The sequence below is a fragment of the Camelus dromedarius genome, chromosome 36 (genome assembly GCF_036321535.1).
Source record: "Camelus dromedarius isolate mCamDro1 chromosome 36, mCamDro1.pat, whole genome shotgun sequence".
Taxonomy (NCBI): Eukaryota; Metazoa; Chordata; class Mammalia; order Artiodactyla; family Camelidae; genus Camelus; species Camelus dromedarius.
In genome coordinates this window covers 13,005,580-13,026,798 of record NC_087471.1, presented here as the reverse complement: position 1 = coordinate 13,026,798, position 21,219 = coordinate 13,005,580, and the positions used below count along the sequence as shown (strand labels likewise).

At 50.3% G+C, this 21,219-nt stretch overlaps 1 protein-coding gene across 3 annotated transcripts in view; it reads left to right on the top strand.

Moving 5' to 3' along the window:
* PALLD (palladin, cytoskeletal associated protein) overlaps positions 1 to 21,219 on the top strand; it is a 283,857-nt gene that overhangs the window by 101,342 nt on the left and 161,296 nt on the right. For all 3 annotated transcript variants that reach the window (XM_064482513.1, XM_064482514.1, XM_064482515.1), the window contains exon 3: positions 18,368 to 18,546. In XM_064482513.1, the coding sequence (XP_064338583.1) occupies positions 18,368 to 18,546 (179 nt within the window). The remainder of the gene's footprint in view (positions 1 to 18,367; positions 18,547 to 21,219) is intronic.

Sequence of the window (21,219 nt, the reverse complement as noted above, 5' to 3'; positions counted from 1 at the left end):
AGCTTCACCACCCACCCTGAAACACTCCTCTCCCGAAACAGTCCTAACACCAACCCGACATCCAACTAAAGTGGCCTCCAGGCCTCGATGGTGACTTGGTGTCCCCGAGCCTTCCAAGCATGAATCAAGACCTGGCCTGTGGCCACCACTTGGCTTAAACCTCTGCTTAAACCTCTGCTTTCCCCTCGAATCAGTGGCATAAGATTAATTTCCGTAGCTCTGAGCAATGACCATAGAAACAGCCACAGAATAAATGGCATCTTAGCCCCGATGCTTCCATTACGGAGTCTCAGAGGGTAGGGACACTGTGTAAGCCTCATCACTCAGGAATATAGCACCGCGTCCCGCGTAACAATACAATTTAAAAGCACAGCTAACGTCCCCACGTAATGGTGTAAATACGGTAGGATCTCAGTCCTCAAAACTACTAAAAAATGAAGATATTTAGGTTAATAGCACATAAAAGGGTACTTGTGCAGAAAGTATTGTGGAAACGTAGTCTGAGTCTCAATTTTCATAGCGAAAATCGTTTGGGAAAGAAAAAGCAACGCTGGCAGTCCCCCGCTCAAGGGCACGTGGTGTCACTCCTGTCTTGCTGACCCTCCTTTCCTCAGCCAGCTTCAGAGAGGCTCCCCTGTCAACATCGCAGGAGCCTTTACACCAAGAAGAAGGCCTGGGAGAGGGTGAAGGTTAGAATGAAAATACCCCCGCAGACACGGGGTAAATTCTTCACGAAGGCTTGGCTGACCGCGGACTGCAGTGCAAATGAGGTTCTCTGGCTTTCTTTTTACAGTGGAATGTGTTTATTCGCTTATTATTTTCAGAGTGCAGGATTGATCATTAAAATTTTACAGAAAAGGATGTTTCTAAGGCTGCTAACAAGACAAACCCCAACAGCAGACCCCAGTAATAATAAGCCTGCATGAGAGAGATCTTGCTGAACAGACAGGGGGGTGGGAGGGGGACATGCACCCAAAAGTATTTGCAGAAAAGCCCCACGGGTCTGCAGCGAGAGCCCCCAACATAACCGCCCAGTACCGTGCCCCTCCAGGGTGGAGAGCCCCCGCCCGCGCACTGAACGTTTGTCTTTGCGGCAGAATCGCCCATTTTCCTGGTTTATCCGAAGTGCACGCTTAGAACATGGCTGGGCCCTTCCTGTTTCTTCCCCCCCGCCCCGTCAGTCCGCTCAGGCCATTCTCTGGGGTTGCTCACGGCTTCTGAGGGTGACTTGACATGAAGTCTCTGCTGTTTGCTGGTTTGTCTGCTTTCTCTGGAGACCTAGTAACCTCCAGAGAGGTCCAGACACAGCTCTTGCCCAGCAGTCCCATAAGCGGCTTTTCCTCCCTTACCCACCAGAGCCCCCGGTGTTCCAGACAGAGAACCACACCCCACGGTTTGCAGCGGCCGCTGGGAAAATGCTCCCAGTTGGTAACAGCAGCTTCGACATTGAGACCTGTCTGTGTTCATTGGAAACAGCTATTTTGCCTCTTGAGGGACAAAAACTAGGACTCTGGCAGAATGGAGGGAGACAACGGGCCATTTCACACAGATGGACTCAAATTCTCCAGAGTCCTGAGCGAAAGCTTCTTTGGTCCTTCTGGGTATGAATTAACAGGAGAGGATGCCCTCAAGAAAGAGCGTGTAAATCATGCTTGCCCGGAAGGTGGGAGACTTGCCAGGTGGGTCCTAATACATCCAAGGAGGGGAGGAGCCCCTGGGAGAATCACTGCGGAACCCCTCGGGGTGAACCCTGCGCCAGGCAGCTGCTCCTGGGCCCCTCGTCCGTGTTCCCTTCGTGCTGGCGCCTGTCATTCTTCTCACACAGACTGGGGATAAACATGGTTGTGGCAGGGAGTGACCCTACTCGCCCACATCCACCCTCCTCTCGGACCTATCTGGAAATACCGTATGAGTGTGCGCGCTCGCGGCCCCCGCCTGCCCGCCCGCTGCCCTGGGAGCGAATCCGGTGTGAGTGGGTGCGTCACGCTCTCACGCCCGTGTCTGCACCTGCTCCGTCACCAGCCACCCCTTCTCCCGGCTGGATCTTCAAGATCCTCGCCAGGGCGTGGTCCTCTGGCCTCTGCGAGCATCGCTCCACAGTCAAAAGCGTCCTGTTCCTGGGACGCTGACTCAGCAGAGCCAAGCACTGTCCCGTAAACCGTTGCTTGGTCGTTAAGGAAACACAACAGAACTCAGCCCGAACGTGCCACATTCCACACACTCGTTTCTTCCGCCCCGCGATGCCCGCGCCCACTGGCTGAGCCCAGACGAGAGAGTCCCCGGGCTGCTGTGAACCTCCGTCACATCTCTTTGCCTCAGTGGGTCCAGTTCCAGGTGTGTCCCCTTAAGCGTAGGGGACCGCACGCTCACAGCAGTTTTCTCCAATCCAGCCCCTTCCGTTCTTGCTGGGACCACGTCTTCAGGAAGCGTGCGCCGGCCCTCCCTGCAGCGGGAAGCTCCCCGGGCCCACGAGAGTAAAGGCAGCTATTTCAAGCACATCAGCGTGCGAGGCAGGTGGAGGGGGGTGCTCTCCAAGGGAGCAGAGGTTTTGTCCACCTGGAGTCTGAGACTCTTCTTAATGTGCCTCCTGCCCCCACAGCGAACTGTTCCCTTAGCTTCTTAAGAGGCTGTAACAGCCCGCTAACTTTTTCTAGTCAAAGGCACCAGCCTCAACAAAGGGTGGACGTGCGCCGCCTTGTCGAATCATTCTAACAGCTGTACGGGGTAGAGACAAATAAAATATGGGTTAAAGGCCGTAGGAGTTAAATGGTGAAACGATAATGCAGGCCTCTTTCATAGGACAATTGCCCTAAAAAGTCTGTAGAATTCAGCTTTTTAAAATGCCGCATAGGTTGGGTATTCTAATAATATCATGGTTTTTTTTTTTTCTTGAGGTTGCCCTTTTTGTTCACTTTTAAAAAAAATCTTGTTCACTTTTAATAAGTTTAACCTGTGCAAAGAATATTGCTTAGAATATTTCTTGAAAGAAAAGAAATCACACAGGAAGCTCCAAAATGAAGAGTGAAAGTTCCCCATCTTCCCTGCGCCTCAGCCCCTCTGCTCAGTGTAACTGAAAAACTGGAAATTTCTTGTCTGATCCCCCAGAAGCCTGCTGTTCATTCCCTGCTGCTGTGGCTTTGCTGGACAGTGTGTTTTTGACAGCTGCTTCTAACAGTACTTTTAAAATCTGCGTTGTGTGGGCACTGTAACTGAGGTGCCCTTTCCTGTCTCAAGGACATTTAGGACAAGATAAATGTATTTCCCTGTTACTGGAGAAGAAACACTAAAATGAACATCTGTGTACATGTAGGTTTCATGTGTCCTGTGCCCTTGTGTGAGCCGAAATTTCCAGGCGTGAAACCACTGGGTCAGATGCCTACGTGTCTAAATGTTAGTGTTGCCAAATTCTCTTCTTAAAAGGTTACACCCACTCCTATTCTCACGTTAGTTCTGCTACAGTTTTTCAATAGAGGTGCTGGGGATTGGGGCCAGGGCCTCGCGCATGCTGAGCACAGGCTCTGCACTGAGCCATGCCACCCCCACCCCCGTTCCCATGGTAGTAACAGTAATTTTCAGTGTATGGGAGTGTTAGCTTATGTTTTAAATGTATGCGTTTGCTTTCAGATACTCAGCTCTCAATTGGAAAACCTCTGCCCCCAGCCTCTGCCACCCCCTCCACTTAGAAACCTGCCCCCCTGCACATATCGCAGGCATATAACGTTATGAGGAGCAACACCTCTTCCTTCACGTAAAGGGTGTACGTTCTGACGACGATCTTTGCTAAATAAAGATAACAGCGTCCCTACAAACAGCTTTCCAAAGATGAAGTGATGCAGTCCAGACTTGAAAACCAGATTCTGTCCCCTGGGGGGCGATGGGAGGCGGGGAATGCCATCCCGGGGTCACGATCTAATTAGCTAATTGCAGTTCAGAGATGGATGCAAGAAGGCATAGGGTTCAAGAGCGGAGGTAATTTTTCCTGAAGTTAGGAATAAATCTATAAATCCCGGTTCTATGAACTGCTGAAGAATTACTGTGCAGGGGTCGATAAATCACTCCTAAAGCTGTGTTAGAACCGTTCCGTCTCCTCGGTGTACTAGTTACAATTACGTTATTAGGCTCCAGAGTGTTGGGCAGACTCTTTTAGCTTTTAACGTTGCCATAAAGAACCTGGCAGCAGATTTAACATTTTCTTTGTAATGTCTAAGGTTAACTCTTTAGTCACTGGCCAGAAAACATCTTTCTCTTCCTACCAGAATTTTAGAGCTAGGAAATACCTAATCATAATGATGGAAGTCACAGTGATGCTTTACAGGAAGAAGAGATGAGGGGGAGGAGGAAGGTCTACCCCTCTCCTCAGTGACACGAGGGTAAGTTCAAAAGATGAGAGGTCCTGATTAAGAATGTCCGTATATTGTGTATATTGAGCAAAAAACACGCCTTTTGCCTCTTTTTCAGGAGAGGTGCTTTTGGACTGAAGTGCACAGTTTAAAATAGTTGTTCTGCATGACCACCCCAAGGCCTGGTTTTCTGTTAGTTTGGCTGTTTTCCCTCTGAGAACGGACAACACCTGATGGGACCCTCTGCATAGACACTGGAAGGTGGGGGGTGTGGCGGTGTTGAGGAGGGATAGCTTGTGAGGACCCACACAGCGGGCGGGACCCCGGCACTGAGACGCTTCTGCAGAGAATGCAGACATGCCTGCCGGTGTTCCAATCCCAAGCAGAAGTCAGGATTTGTCTTCATTTTTTGGGTGGTAGGATTCTTCTCCAAGGAGAGCATTGGAAAATAAGAATGATGTAAAAAATTGGGGGCAAGGGCAGGATATTCCAAAAAGTATCAATCCATTTGCAAAATAAAGTTTATGACAATCACCCTTTAGTTAAATGACAGAATTTTAAATAATCTCTTCCAAACCCTCAAAGGAGCTTTTGCAAAATTAAATCACACCTCATTGGATTTGAATTTGAGCATGTGATTTCCTGACGAATATTTTTAAAATGAGAGGCTCTACTTCAATGAAGTGAGGCTAACGTGAACTTCAGCAAAGAAAAAAAGGAAACTTTAGTACAAGTCAAATTAATAATGAATGTGACTACTGACTCTGCTTTAAGAAAAAGTGGAGGGGAAAAAAAGAAAAGAATGTGGCTAAATTTAGGAAGCATTTCTTTTAGAGGAAATGCCCTAGTGTCACCGTTGACCTGGGTTTTTGTACAAAGTGTGAAACAGTTCTTTAAAGTGTATCATGTGATGCAAACTGATCATAAACACGGAAACGTTGTAGCATTTTGTGTGCAGAAGGGAAGTTCCGTTGAACAGCCAGTGCACCCCAGATAGACCATCCTAGTTGAAAATCCCCTGGAAATCTTGTTATCTTGTTTAAATTAGGCTGATCTCGTAAATGCGCCATGATTAAGAGGATTGTGCTGTTCTTCAGTGTCCAGCGACCAGGCTTAGATCTTCTGTTCCATTTTCATTCATCAGCTGTCAATCGTTTCCTAAAAGAAAGGCTGTCACAGCCCCCGTCCTCATACTCTCCCAGCCAATCACCCATCTCGCCCTCGGATTCTGTCTACAAGATCCTGCCCACTGTTCTCCATCTTCAGCAGATCTCGTGACAAGGAACTCACTAACTCACTTCTATCCATTTTATCTTTGGGCACATGGAATAATTTTAGCCATAAGAAACCTCAGGGTTGTTTTTTTTTTTTTAAAGTTCTCTCAAAATTGACCAAACCTAGTACATGAGCAAGTGTTTTTAAGCCCAGCTTCAAATAACATGGAAAAACTGGACCAATGGAACATTAAGGTGAAGGGGAGACTGTGAGATCAGGCCAGAGAGAGCTGACGGTCACTCTCCCTTGTCACAGGCAATTCTTAGGAGCCCCAGTGAGGGGCGGCCAGGGCGGAGGTCGTGTGTTCTGGACACCCCACTACACACGTTGGACTCTGGGAGTTAGACCCCTCCCAAGGCAAATCGTGAGCAGCCTCTTCCTCCCCGCACAGCACAAACACGGAGCCGTTATCAGCAGTGACATTTTTTAGATACAAAAACACATGCTTTTATTTGCTGTGCAAGCAAAGGGCCTGTTAGCATTTCCTGTCACTAGTAAATACCGTATGCTAAAGCCTCCCCCCCCCACACACACTGCATAATGGTTTTAAAAGTTTTTTGTTTTGTTTTGTCTTCTGCCAAGTCTTTAACGGACTCTGAAGCCAGTTTCCACAAGCCCTGTGTTGTGCGACCCCGGGAGCTTGGGAGCCTGCGGGATGTAAGCGCTAAATGGTGGTGCGTGGCAGGTGGGGGCGCTGGCATCAGAAAGGCTGCTTTTTCATCATCAAAGTCCGTACTTTTCAAAGAAAAGGATTTAAGTGTGTGTCCGATCATAACATTAATTTTAACACTTAAAAAAAAGGCAGCCTGTTGGAATGAAATGCCAGCGGCAGGTAACTTGCTCTGAAAACCTGAGTCGCTGGAAAGCGCCACTGTGCACCTTGTTCAGTGGCCAAATGGCACGAGGTGTGACTCGCCCGGCTTCCTGCTCCCACGCCCGCCGCCCCGCCCGGCCCCAGGCAGCTCCAGGACCGGGCAGGGGACACAGCTTTCCTGGAAAATGGCTCGCTTTTCTGCAGATTCAAACGTATGTATTTGCTCCGGATTGTTGGGAGGAGGGGCAGACGCTGTTTTGAGAATAACTTGCGGGACTGGCATCGGAAAGGTCATCACAAAGCAGCATCTCCGGGTGTTTGAGACCGAGACTGTTCGCTGTCCCCGGAAATTGACTCCAGCGTGTCAAGACGGTTAATCCAGGTGTGTGTGTGTGTGAGAGTCTGGGGTGCGGTGCGGTTGTGTGTGTGGTTTTGTGTGTACATATGGTGTGTGTGTGTGGTTTTGTGTGTGTGTGTGTGTGGTTGTGTGCACACAGCGTGAGGAAAGGGCTGCTGTTTCACTGACAGGGTGGCAGGTGCAGGCCCCTGAGCGCTGCCCGCCGGCAGTAAACTTCCTTCTACACCTAACGTCTCAAGATGGAATGCTGTCTCCTTGGGAGGCCGCCCTCTGAACTGGCCGCTGGGAGGAAGACAAAATAAGAAAAGGGACGAGTAGGGGTTGGGGGCGGCTCTGATGTGGTGTCTGGGACCCTGTACCTTGCAAACCTGCGTCTGACAGGCTCGGGGCCGGACTGGTGTGCACGTGAACTTCGCACACGCTCGCTCTGCCCCTGAGTGTCGGTGGTCCCTGGGGACCGCAGCCGCCGCGTGGCGCTCGGGACTGGGCCAGCCAGGTGCACGTGGAGGAGGCCCCGAGTCCCCCAGCCTCTGCCTGATGCTGCTGCAGCTCCTCGGGGAGGGCAGGGGAGGACGTGGGAGCCCGAGAGGGAAGCCCTTTCCCCCTCAAGGTTCAGCTTTTCCCTGAAGGGGCCCCTCAGCAGCATCCAGGCAAGAAACCAAACTGAGGGGCTGGCGGATAAACCGGGAAAGTGGGAGATGGCCTTTGGAACTTGACTTTGGGAGGATGGGTTCCTGGAGTCCCCGCCCAGGCTCCCAAGGGCAGGTTTCATCCCATGGAGTCGAGGAGGCAGGGGACCTGCCACCCGTCCCCGCCGTGGCTTTGGTCCTTGTGTGTTTCCCAACCCTGATGTCGTCGCTGTGCTGAGTGGGCAGCTTCCAAAAGTGTCGAAAACCACAGGCTCTGACGGACCGCTCCCGCTTCTCCCCTCGGAATGTAGCCCGGTCACCAGCGTAGCCCATAATTACCTGCCGTCGCCTGGCAACCAAACCGCCGAAGGCGCGCCCTCACCGTTTCCAGCCCCGCCTCCTGCCCAGGCCCTTCCCCGGCGCCTTGAAGGCTTGCAGACGCTCAGCACACTCTTCCCGGGCAGGCAGCTCTGGAGTGACTGAGAGGCTGTGCGGGAGGACTTGTGTCCTTGCACGGACGGCGTGAGGGTTTGTGCCTGCGTAACAGGAGGGCTCTTCTCCTTCACGGGCTGGGAAATTCACTCTCGTCCACTCTCAGGGATGAAGCCCACTAAAGCCACACGTCCAGGTTGCTTTCGCGGGGATGTCTGCACATCCTGGTTTCCTGGCGCAGTCCCTGCATGTTACCGTCATTGTTAATGGAGCCTCACTCTCAGAAATGCCCCAGTGTGGAGTTCTGTGGTCACCTTGAGCGTTTTCCAAAGGGGGTGGGGAACCCAGTAACTTACTGTGTCATGGCCAAAAAAAAAAAAAAAAAAAAAAGGAAAGAAAAGAAAAATCTTAAGAGTTCACAGTCAAGGAGAGTTGAGAGGTTAGCGATCAGCATTTCACGTTGACTCCTAAGCAAACAGTGTTTAAACGTAGCCTGCTAAATCCAGCACGACTAGCATGTCTCAGCTCAGGTGCCGAGTGGGACTCCGACACCAGGTCTGGGGCCGCCGGGAGGGGAGGCATCTTTCCGACGTCCCGGCAGCACTAGAAGAGGCACTTGTGAAAAGTTAGCAGCCACTGCTTCAGTAAGTGTCTCTTCAGGTTAGCTAGGATCTCGGCACTCGTCCAGCCCGGGGGATGCTCCACACCACGCTCATCCTTCAGCAGGGTTCTCGGGACATGTGTTCTACGGTCAAGCAAGACTGAGAGCAATGCCCACCGCCAGCCCGTCTCGGAAATGCAGTGCACGCTGGTGCAGCCCAAGTTCCAGAGAGTTCTGCAGTGCAGGTGGGTGCTTGGCTTTGTTCAACCCGGCGCTTTGTAAACCCCTTTGGCCCTGGAACCCTTTTCAGTGGGATCTGCCCACTGGCTGTGAACAGTTTTCCGGGAAACGTTTGAGAAGATGCCGATCTGGTTTATCCCTCGCAAACGGGGAGGCTCAACCCCAGAGAGAGGACTGGTCTCCGGACCAGGCAGCACCGGGACCCGACTGCAGACGCCACGTCCTCATGCTCATCCTCCCTGCTGCACCCCAGATGTGGGAGCGGTTAGATGCACCCTAAGTGTTAACAGCTCCCGCAGCGCGCGGGCGTGGTGTAGGTTCCCCTGAGTGTTTTATCGTCATTTCTTAGGGACAGTGATTAAAGATCTGCGTGCTCCTCGCGTCCGGACGGGGGCTGCCTCCCTGGGCTGGAGCAGGACAAGGTCAGATGGTTTTGGAAGTTGGGTTGCGTCTGGGCTACTTTGCTCCCCACCATGTTCTGTCCCTGTCTTGGGAGATAAAGTGATGATTAGGGGTCAGACTGCTGGATGCGAGTCTGGTTTCGTTTCAGAATCTATTTGATCATTTCCTGGGCTTTGAATTTCAAAAAGCCAGTCTATTTATTGGTCTCTTCTGGGCCATAAGGTTACAGTACATCTGTTGTCCACACAAATTGAGCTATTGGCCCTCGAGCTAGGCGGTCATGAAATTATAGCCATAGTGAATTTAGCCAAGGACTAATTTCACTTTGGTCTGCCTATAAATCCACTCGACAGGATAAACATAGTGTGTCTTGCGGTTCATGTGAACACATGTAAAGAATTAAGAAATCTTTGGTGACAAGACAAAAAATTCTCTGTAAAACTTAATTGGTGTTTAATTGAGGATGTATGAAATGCGATATTTGCAGACGGCCTGACGGGAGCTTAGACATAAACAGGACTCATCTCGGGTGGAGGTTGCCAATTTCGTGTCGGGGGTTCTGCGGCTCCCAGCACAGCGCGGCCCTTCCTCCAGGAGGAGGGAGCACCTGGAAAATGTCACCACTGCTGAACCACTGATGTCCCAGGGACTTGTCCTTACCCTTTATTTCCGTTATAAAAGCACTGAAGAAACCAGTTCCTTTGTATTCTCCGAGCACCCACGTCGAGAAGCCTCAGGACTGCTTGCACTTGGGAAGGGGCGGCTGCAGGTTGCACTTGGGGAAAGGGGCGGCTGCGGGCTGGATTTGACATTGTGCCGTCCCTTTAGGATGACTTCCTCTGGGAAGTATGAATCGGTGGACTCAAGAACCGAAAGGGAAATCTTTGAACGTAACTCGGTTCCCCATGAGCCTAAGGAAACCGCCTCATGGGAGGATGAGAAAACTCAGCTGTGGCTAAAGTTTCAGTAAGACCTCACTGCTTCAGTTAACTGACTTCCGAGAGCTACCATTTTCCTTAGCACAGTTGGAGACTAGAAGCTAAGATTCACCAATGGATTCAGCTTTGTAAGTCAGGTCTGTGCGTTTTAAAAGCCACACATTTAAAGTACAGGGCACAGAAAATGTCCACGACACATGGTTGTGGTTCAAAGAAAGAAAGATACCAAAAGAAACTGTGAGTCCTAAAATATGCACTTCCTTTCAAGTGACAGTGTTGGAAGGGAGGTCACTCGTCGGCTGGCAACCTGAGTGGCGCTGTGTGTGTGTGTGTGTGTGTGTGTGTGTTTTGACATATAGTCAGTTTACAGTCTGTGCTAATTTCTGGTGCACGGCAAAGTGATGCAATCATATGTGCACATACATACTTTTCCATATTGTCTCTCATTGTAGGTTATTACGAGATATTGAACATAGTCCCCTGAGCTGTGCAGCCGTTAGTACCTGGGTTTTTAGCGTAAACTGCCCGTGTCCTGTGCTGGGAAGTAGATGCTCTACTTATCCGGTGGATTTACCAGTTTCCCTCATTTAGCAGTTGAATTTATTCTCATACAAGTTAACAGCATTCCCGGGACCTGGAGAACCAGAGCGTTCTCAGCTCTCCGGGACGCAGATCCCAGCTCCGGGACGCAGTGTTGAGCCCGGCTGCCAGGTGCCAGGGTCACAGGGGCAGGAGACCAGGAAGGCCGCATCCGGGAGCTACACTCTAGAACTGTCTCACGCTGCCCTGAATGGAAACCGTCGTGGCTTTCCCAGACGGCCACTTGCTCAGAAGCAGCTGTGCCCCCCGATGGCAGTTGTCTCCTGACCCCCGTGACCCCCAGGCAGCAGCCCCCAGCCCTGCAGCCGGCTGCGGCCGCCTTGCCCCCAGCATTCGGACCCAGACCAGGTCAGCAGTTGCACATAACCTCACCTCGAAAGGTAGAAAGTGAACAGTTAAATACTGCACTTTTCTGTGTGAAACACCTTCTTCAGTTTCAGTCCTGCCACATCCTGCTGGTGCCCAAATACGAACTCGAATTTCTGGCACTGCTTCATTTTTAGGCTGGAATGTTGAAAAATCCTGAGGGGAAGAAAAAGAGACCTTATGCAACCAAAAGAAATATATCTATAGTAAAACAATGTTGATTTCACAGTCCCAGCAGAGGGTAATATAAAGAAATGTGCTGTCCTGCAGAGCTTTAAATGCCACGGACTTTCCCCCTGTGTGTTATAATCCTCTATGAATAAAAAGGAAAAGTCTGACTCATGAAGTCCATCAACACTTTCCCCTCTCTCACAAATTTGTCTCCACCTAAGTATTCTGTTCAGAGTGAGCTGAATCTCTGCGTGTGAAGCTATAACCAGTCTTTAAAGATTTTTGAAGCAGTAGGTGCTTCCCTGTAGTGGAAGAACCTAATTTCATTAGATGAAGCGAAGTCAGCATTTCCTTATGGCTATCATTGGATTTTCTTCTCTGTTTCCTCCTCCTACGAGTCTCGTGAGATGGGAAACCCCGCGTCGCCGGCGTCTGCACCCCGGGCAGTCCGCAGTTGGGGTTTAAGTGCAGTGAGCCTGTCAGTGAATGAGTGGATGAATGTGACCACCTCTCCCAGCTCCTTTACGTTGTGTTCCTAACTAGTACAAGGCTGTCTTCACGGCCTGTTTATGGCCTCGAACTCTGACAACCAGTCTCTTACTCCTACGTAAGAAGCTCTTGATTCTTTTGATGGGGGTTTACCCCGCACCCCGGATTTTCCAGTTTGCTTCTCAACTGCCGCCCCGTGTCAGGCACACAGGTGCTTGGCGGCTCCACCAGATATGAAAGGAAGAACCAGTAAACTGTGTCACAGCTTGTTTATGTCCCCGGTGACAAGTCTGATGAAAGACGAGACTGAAAGTGTTGAGGGAGGTGAAAGTCTGACGTTGTCTGGGTTTAATTGTCTGGGTTCTTTTTCATTTCTGTCCATACGTGGCCATGCCTGAATTTTAGGTACAGTGACGCTGCTGCACAAGGTTGTCAGAAGAGAGGACGACTCCATATTTGCAAGGCAAATAGCGTGTAAGAGGCGTTCTGTAAACATTAATCCTCTGTCCCTTAATTTGAATTAAATAGGTCCTTAAGAACTCTGGCTGTTCCCAAATGCGTCTCATCTCTGCATTCCAGCTGTGAGAGTGTGATCATGTGTTCTAAGCATTTTATGGCAGCAAATTAGAACTGGGACGGAAGCTGAGATTCGTCAGAGGTGCACAGCGGGTATTTTGATTTTCCGGCCTAGTGTCCTGCCCACTGAGTAAACGGCTGCGGGGTATTTGAAACGGAATAAACAAAGGTGTCCAGGTGTCCTGAGGCGGAGTCCTACCTGAGTAGACTGTCCTCTGCGTGATGTGCTTTCACCGCCGTCTCAGCCAAGCCCTCCCTCTCCTCTTACCGCGGAACAGACAGACACAGCCTTCGGGAGCCGCAGCGGAGTGGAGTGTACTGTCTAGAAAGAGACTGGGTGGAGGATGGGCCTGCGTTTACTGGCAGACTCCCGCACGGGGTGCTTTGCAAAGCCTGCCGCTCCGAGGCCCTCGGTTTCCCCGGCGACGTTCTGACCAGTCGGTGACGTCCGCCCAGGACGAGGAGGGGATGGCGTGTCGCACGTGCCGGGCCCCCCCCGCACCTGTGCTGTGTCTGTTCCGTGGGCTTACGCTGCGGCTTGTCTTCAGCTGCTCTAGCAGCGAGAACTGAATGGAGGAAAAATTTCAGATCCATGTTGAGTCAACAGACCTGACTTTTATGTCTTCTTTAAAGAACACTAGATGTTTTGAGTCCCTTGCCCAGAAGCAGATGGAATTATGGCCTTTAAGAAATTTAAGGAAACAAAGTGACTTGAGCTCCTCCCAGCCACCTACCTCATGGCGTCAGAATGCCAGACCGCCGGAATTTCTCAGGTCAGGTGACAAGGTGATGTGTCTTTGCCCTGCTGCACAAAGGGTGGGCAGGGCTGGTTTCCCCGTCCGAGGTGTGCACCGAGAAGGTGACTCTGAGTTTCATGGGATGCCTTTTAAATGCGCTCAGTTTGAGTAGCTGAGAGTGGGTAAGTGTCCACCGACGTACATCCTAAAGCAGAAACTGCTCAGGGCATTGAACTGTCTGCCTGTTCCGTCCTCTCTTCATTGTAAGCTTATTCTTCTTTATTAGTTCAGTGCGTCAACGTTACTCAGGTGCAGTGAGGCCAACAGATCAGGAGGTGACCGCTACGGAAAAGACACTGTTCCTCACAGGTCCCAGGAGCAGGGAGCTTGCTGCACGTGGGGCGAGGGGATGCAGGGAAGCCCGGGTGGGTCTGGAGGCAGAGGGAGGAGGGAGATGTGGGCGGGGCCCTCACTGTGTGAGGCAGTGAGCACACCTGGACCCGCGGCCCTGACGTCAGCGGCCCTGGGACTCAGGGTGGTCCCAGTGGTCACTGCCTGGCCCTGAGAGATTAGGACAGGTGGGCCGTGGCCCCAAGTGTGAGGGCCTGTTGCAGGGCGCAAGGACTGGCTCTGGACCAATTAGTTTCACGGGAAAGGAGTGTGACAGGGTCACTTACTGTTTCTGGGAACCTACCTGCCCGGGGCGGGGGTGTCAGTGTCCCCAGGGTCAGCCAGGCCCAGACGTGACAGCGTCAGGAACCCAGGCGTGCTGAGTAGTTCCCTGTGCAGACTTGGGGCTGGAGCTCACAGCCCCGCTTCACTGCGTGTATCTGGTCACAGGGCCAGTCCTCCACCTGCAAAACTATCCTCATGGGGGAGAAACGCATGTGCAGAGCCAGTTTCCACAGAATGTGATGAGTTAAGGACACGGTGGGGATGGAGACCCGGTGCTAAATCCACCGACGGCTCAGGGCCCAGCGCAGATGTGTAACTGCACAAACGCCCGGCACCTAGTGTGTTTCAAAGAAGCAAAGCTTTTCATCGCTTGTGCCTTTCATCAAATAATTTTCTACAGGACTTCTTGAAATATTTTTAATGCAGTAACGAAATATGCCTTCTCATTTCTCCAAGAACCTCAGAATTATGAAACTGTATAGCGAGAAGGCCTCCTCTCCTCAGATGAAGAGCCTGGGCCAGGAAGACTGAGTGACTCTCCCGCGGTCACAGCTGAGCATCCTGCTGGGCCGCTGCTGGCTCCCGTGTGCAAAGTGGCTGCAGGCGCGGCTCCAGCACACGTCTGTCTGCGCTGCGCCGGGAACCACGCGGCCCTTTCTGCTGCCTCAGGGAGCTCCCCTCTAAGTGCCTGCAGTCTCTCCCCGCCTCCCCGGTCACCCCCTTTCCTACCCTTCTTGACAACAGAGACCTGGCCACCGTAACCACGGACTTGCCCCGACAGCGTCCAAGCAGTGCAACGACTCACGTTACGTGTTGCTCGAGCTGCCTGATTTGGACTGACTTAGCCTTGTCTCTGCGCTGTTCCTCCCACGTGCTACAGTCTGCGATGCTTCTACAATTTGATTCATGGAAAAGCATAAGTGTTTAAAAAGCAAAGAGCAGGTCATCCCTGGGGGCTGGCAGCACCGTGCGGCCCACCTTCACCCTTGTGGGGATCGTGAGGCGCCGTCTCGAGGACCAGATGCGCGTTTGGACTTCATCGGGAAACGCGTTTGCTGCTGGAGTCTCATATTAAATGTGGTTCCAGGGTTTTCTTAGGCTTCCTAGGATTGTCCCCAGGCTGGCACTTAGCATCATTGCTCAGATTATAGTTGGCCTTAATTCATTTTTTAAAAACTGCAGGATAAATATGCCAAAAAAGCATCATGGGATGTCGGCGGATGTCAATTGAGAAAGAATTGCAGGGTCAGAGAAGATGAATGAATGCTAGGTCAGACAAGTTAGAGAAAAAAACATTTTATTTTTTTCTGCAGGACTTCTCAGGGCCTTTAATTAAAAAAAAAGTGAATTGCATCAAGGAGTGATATATGTCCTAGGTAGCATCTTCCAAGTCTATTTGGATCCTTCACCATCTGGTTTTTCATGGGAAGCATATTCTAAAGTAGTGAGTGGCAGATAGTAAGTATCTGTAAGGCACCAACTAAGGGCAGTTCACTCTGGGCCAATTAAAGACCGTCTGTGTCCTGGATGGGGAAATAAGGCTTAGAGGCATCAGGCCTCAAATAATGGTATAAAGAAATGGCACAGGAGATAGGAAGTGCTCTGTCATGAGTTTCAGGTGAATGAAGCTAATGTTTTTGAGCACAGAGGAGAGAGGAACAAACAGAACACAGTTCCACGGGCACTTGTGTGCAAAGGGACAGAGACACAAAACTCATAAACTCCAGTTTCTGCGTTCGGGAAGCACATCCCCTCGATGGAGAGCCGGGGCCCTGGGGTCCACACGCGACAGACCAGAGCTCCCTCACCCGTGCGTGCACGTGACTCCCCGGGGATCGGAGCCGACGCGGTGGGTTTGGGATGAGGGTGGAGAGCCTGCATTTCTAACAAGCTCCTGTGAGGCTGAGGCTGCTGGTCCCAGGGTCACATCTTTCCTGCGAAGTCCAGGATGTGACTGCTGCAGGTTGGGGACCGGGCGGTCTGTCTCTGCGGCAGAGGCGGCCACAGACACTGTAAGTGGAAGGGTGTGCTTGTGCCCCCAAAACCTTCATTTATAGGCCCTGAAATCTGACCTCTGTATAATTTTCATGTGTTACAGAATATTACTCTTCTAATTTTTTCCTGTAACCTTTAAAAACATTAAAAAATATTGTCAGCTCAGGCCCACAGGGAAGCAGGTGGGCCTGCCGGCTGTGTGTGCAACTGGGAGCCGGAGTTCGCGGTGTCCCCGCCCTGGGAGGGCTGGCAGAGGTCCCCGAAGAGGGCGAGTCGCTGTCCTCTCCCTTACACCTTCCCCGCACTCTCCCCTGCTGCATGTTCCCTCGATAGTGGGTTCGTATCTTTTTAATGGAAGATTGTAACACTCTAAGTGGCAGTGCAGACAGACAGACCCCTCTGCTGGCCCTAGAGTTGTGCAGGTGTTGTTCTTTCCATGGCCTCCAGTTTGCAAGGCGATGCCCTCCGCTCAGAGGACGCCCGGCAGGTGTGTGTGTGCGGTTGAATTTAATCTGGTGAAGGAGCCCTGGCTTGGCTGTGGGAAGAGAGCAGGCAGGATGGGTCAGTGCAGGCGGCATTCTCTCCTCGGGGAGAATTCCTGGGATGGGGGGCAGGCAGGCAGAACGTGAGGGCCGTCGATGCAGCAGTAAACCCCCACAAGTGTTTGTACAGGAACACGATAGAGCATAAATCAGGGCCACGTTGTAGGAACCAGACCACACAGCCCTGATGCGTAGGGACTGGTTCCCATAGGGAGCCTTTCAGGAGCTTTGACCTGGACCAGAGTCCGGAGAGAATCCGGGTTGCTGGAGAGGAACTGATCCATTCAAAAATTTGGGAGCAAGTAAAACTTAAGCCACAGTCAGCTCTTGGGGGGAGGCTCTGGACCATGCAGAGGGATGAGCGGAGAAGGGACTGAAAGACAGCCTTGGCCAGAATGTTCTCCAAGACTTTGTGAAAACAAGGGAAACCACAGAATGTGCAGAATCAGGAAATACTGCCCTTCATTGTCTCAGAAGTGACGCACATTACACTGAGTAGATGCTCAGGTGGCTGGTGTTTCAAAAGTTTTTTAATTCCCAAAGTCATATCTGCTCTTTTCCAAGTGTCCCAAACTTATTCTTTAATACAGTTTCTGGATTACCACACTGAGTATTAGCAGACTGGTTTGTTTTATTAACCTTATTTTCAGACTAAATATAGACACATCCCTGTATCATGCTGCCTAAATGCAGACAAGGTTAGTCTTCGGTGCTGCATTTTCAAAAAAGGTTGCCAAGTCCAAAGAATTTTGTGGTGGATCAGACTCAGAGAAAACCTCTGAGTGCAGATTAAGGGCTAAATGGGCGGTTCTGTCCCAGAGGCGTCAGTCCTTTCAGGTGTCAGTGGCGCGTTCCTTTATACCGCTTTAAGATGAAATCACACCCAGGCAGGAGGGTGAGGGGTGCTGGGCCAGCTTCATATTTTTTTTGTAAAAATCCTGTTGAGAGTTTGAGGTGCTCGGGGCAGAAGGAAAGCGTGTGAGAAGGAACCTTGGGGTGGAGAGTCTGGCTGCCCGCCACCTCCCCTGCGAGGTATGATCCTCTGGGAAGGAGCGGGCTGACCAGCAGTGAGTTACAGCTGCCTCTCCGCGTCGGGGAGGCCGGGTGCACTGCTGGGGGAGTCTCTGAATATCAGAGACGTTGGAGGCCGTCAGTCTGCTCCCGCCCGGCTGACCCGATCAGCAAGCACACTGCCGCCGGCGGTCTCCACCCTGACGCTCCGTCTCCCTCAAGACATCAGGTGTTTTGAGCGTGATTCTTCTGTTACATTTATATTTCCATTTAGGTGAGAATAATAGATAAAACTGTAACAGATGCAGGAGGCAGTTATAATAAAACATTGATTTTATTTTATCTGTTTATTTTAATTTATTGAAGTATAGTCAGTTTACAAGTGGTGTCTGTCGATTTCTGGTGCACGGCAGCATGTCTCAGTCATACATATACATGTGTTCTTTTTCATATTTTTTCATTATAGGTTATTACAAGATATTGAATATAGTTCCCTCTGCTGTACAGTAGAAACTTATTGTTTATCTATTTTGCATATAGTGATTAGTATTTGCAAATATCGAACTCCTAAATATCCCTTCCCACCCTCTCCCCTCCAGTAACCGTAAGATTGTTTACTACGTCTGAGAGTCTGTTTCTTTTTTGAAAATGAGTTCATTACTGTCTCCTTGTTTTCTTTGTTTAGATTCCACATATGAGTGATCTCATATGGTATTTTTCTTTCTTTTTCTGGCTTACTTCACTTAGAATGGTGGTCTTTAGTTCCATCCATGTGGCTGCAAATGGCATTATTTCATTCTTTTTTATGGCTGAGTAGTATTCCATTGAATAAATATACTACAGCTTCTTTATCCAGTCATATGATAAAACATTTTTGTAGGACACTTTGGATTTCTGTCCCTTTCATTTTGTAACTGTCATGGTCTTTCCAAGTTTGGTGATGTCTGTTATCTCCAGGTTGATAAAATGTCCAAGATGCTTTAGGAAGCCTGTGGGAATTGTCTAGCCATTAATTTCAGGGTCTAAAAATGTGGGGGTTCCGTCAATAACACTGACACAGATCGTTTTTATCATAGAAGCCTCTTACTCCCCAGTGTCTCATCTTTCACTCCTGCTTTGTTATCTTACACGTCTCCCTTTCCTTCCTCTCTCCTGTGCTGCGACCCCCGGCGGCAGATGGTTCTGTGAGGGGAGAGAGCTTCACGACAGTCCCGACATCCAGATCCGCTGTGCAGGCGGCGACCTCCACACGCTGGTCATAGCCGAGGCCTTCGAGGACGACACCGGCCGCTACACCTGCCTGGCCACGAACCCCAGCGGCTCCGACACTACCTCCGCCGAGGTGTTCATTGAAGGTGCGTGGAGGTGCAGGGGGAGCGGGGGGCCGGCCCATCGCTCGGGAACCCGGGGCTCCCAGGGACCCGCTTCCCAGCCCAGATGGCATCTCCCTCATGAGCCAGACCTCATTTGTCCGGGAAGCTTTGTAAGTAAACTGACCAAGTCTGACACGTCCACATGCATCAAGAATGTCTAATATCAACATTTGTTCCTTTTAATTTAAAACATTTCAGCCACGTTAATTTAAACTGATTTATGATACTGTATTAAGTATCCAGCTTGCTTTGGGTTTCTCTGGTGGATGAAGAATGGGCAGATGTTGAAATACTACATCCATCAACCAAAGTTACACACTCAGTGATTTAGGAAACCATTCATGGAAATGTTAGATGATTGAATATATCTTATAGTCTCATTTTTTTTGCAATTCTAGCATTTTTCCTCTTTTGTTGTGACTCTGTGATTCCTGCTACATGGACCATGAACTTGCAATCACTAGGGGAAAAACCTTCTGGAATCAATGTTGCAAATCTTGAACTTCCAATTTATCCCTCCCCCCCTTCCCCCAAGGAACCACAAGAGGGTAGACTCAGAGCAGAATATTCCTGTTGTTCTAACACTTCGTTTTTTGACATGACTCAGCCCCCAGGGAACTGGAAAACTTGATACCAGAGTCTACTGCTTACATTATCACTGCATTTCCATCAGTACCGATAATTAAGTTACCAGTGTCTTAAGTACCACAGTGTTCCTTTGTCCCTAAAGCTAAAAATTGATGAGGACCCTATTAATCGCTTGCATTTCAAAGTAATAGTTAGAATGTAGAAAGAAAATGAAAATGCTTGAAGTCCCCATCCCCATCCCCTTCATCTTTTTACTGATTTTTTTTACCGTTTAATAGCACTGAATTTCTTTATGATTTAAAGTAGAAAAAGCAAGATGTGAAGCATTATTCATAGCCTTTGCAAGAACTGACAAGGAGAATTTAGTTTTAGTAGAACTGTTTACTGCGGACTAAAAGTACGTGCCTTTACTGTCAGTGAAATGGTCCCTGTGTTGTCTGTGAAAGCCTCTGTGAGCTCGTCGTGTTAATAAGAGTGAGCAAACCTTCCGTGTGACAGCTGGTTCTGGGGGCACTTAGAGTGCACACGTGTGCATGTGTGTCGTCCGAGCCCCGCTGGAAGCCTGCGACATGTTATCAGGGTCCCTTTTACCTACGGGGACACTGAGCCCCGAATGGTGGCAGGGACTCGTTCCAAGTCAGTCCAGGCTTTGAGCCAGACGGGCAGGCTCCCGGGCCTCTATTCTGCTGTGCACACGTGTTTCAAAGTGCTAAACAGGAAGAGTGCGGCAAAGCGAGTTTTAACATTTAACTCATATGTGAGCAGCAAGCATTAGTCACGTGCGGGCTGTGGGGCAAACTTCTTGAAGGAGTTTAGAATACAGTGCAGGAAAGTTATACTTACATTAAAAAAAAACCCCAAAACCTGTTTGCTAATGATGATCAGATTTGACTCCCAAAATCAAGTTCAGATAGAGCCACTTAAAGTTAAATGCTTTTATTTGCCTTCAGGGTTGCTAGAAACTCGGCAAACTTTCGTGTGGACCATTTCTGTACTGCAGATCTTACATCATGTCAGGGTTAAGTGATAGTCTGTCAGCTCGATTCAGCCAACATTGATCGAGGCCTTACTATGTGCCCGATGGTGTGGGTGCCATGTGGGTGCAGACGTGAGGAAGACAGTCCCTGCTGTCCAGGGAAGCCCCGGGGAGGGGAGGGTGTAGCTAGCTCAGTGGTAGAGCGTGTGCCTAGCGTTCACGAGGTCCTGGGTTCCATCCCCAGGACCTCTATCAAAAAAATAAATAAATAAACCTAATTACCTACCCCCCAAAAAAACCCAAATAAATAAAAACAAAAATATATTTTTAAAAAATTAATAAATAACTAAATGCTGTCAAGAGCCTCGCAGACTGCTGGGCACACCATTGGGCGGCTCCCTTCCTGGCCCCACCTTAATCCTTGGGGTGTGCTGTCGTGATGACTGAGCAGTGGCAGCTCCAGGAGGACAGTGCGGAGCAGGCCCGGGCGGGCGGTCACAGACAGAGACCAAGAGAGGATGGGGCAGGAGCGTCCCGGGAGACTGGATGATTACTGAAGGTTCAAACACGGGAAAGGCGGGGAGGGGGCTCACAGTCCCTTTGGATCTGTGTCCACAGCCCCCTTGGAGCCTCCCAGCACCCTGTGCCCCCACCCCGCCCAGAGCCCACCCCACTTTGTGCTGTCCCGTGTCACTCACCGTATGTCGTGTTTGTCTCCACCTGTGTCTCCCAGGAGCCGTGGCTCCCCAGGGGCAGGGAGGGGTGTGCATTCTCTGTGGGTCCCCCCCACCCCGTGGGATGTGCACCAGCAGCTTGTTCAACACTCTGGGCTGCGGCTGCAGGACACACTGTGGGTACAGCAGAAAATCGGGTTGGAAATCACGAAAGCCAGGAAATTGCAGACTTTTAATTTACTCAGAGGTCATCTAAGTGGGGTTTTTTGTTTGTTCTTTAAACGGGAAAGTTGTATTATAGGAAAATTAACCCGACATAGATGCAGACAAAGATGAGAGGAAGTTGGAGAGACTCGACAGGCCTGTTATGTTGTGATGGTCCGGACGAGGTGGTGGTTGCAGAAATGCACAGGAAGG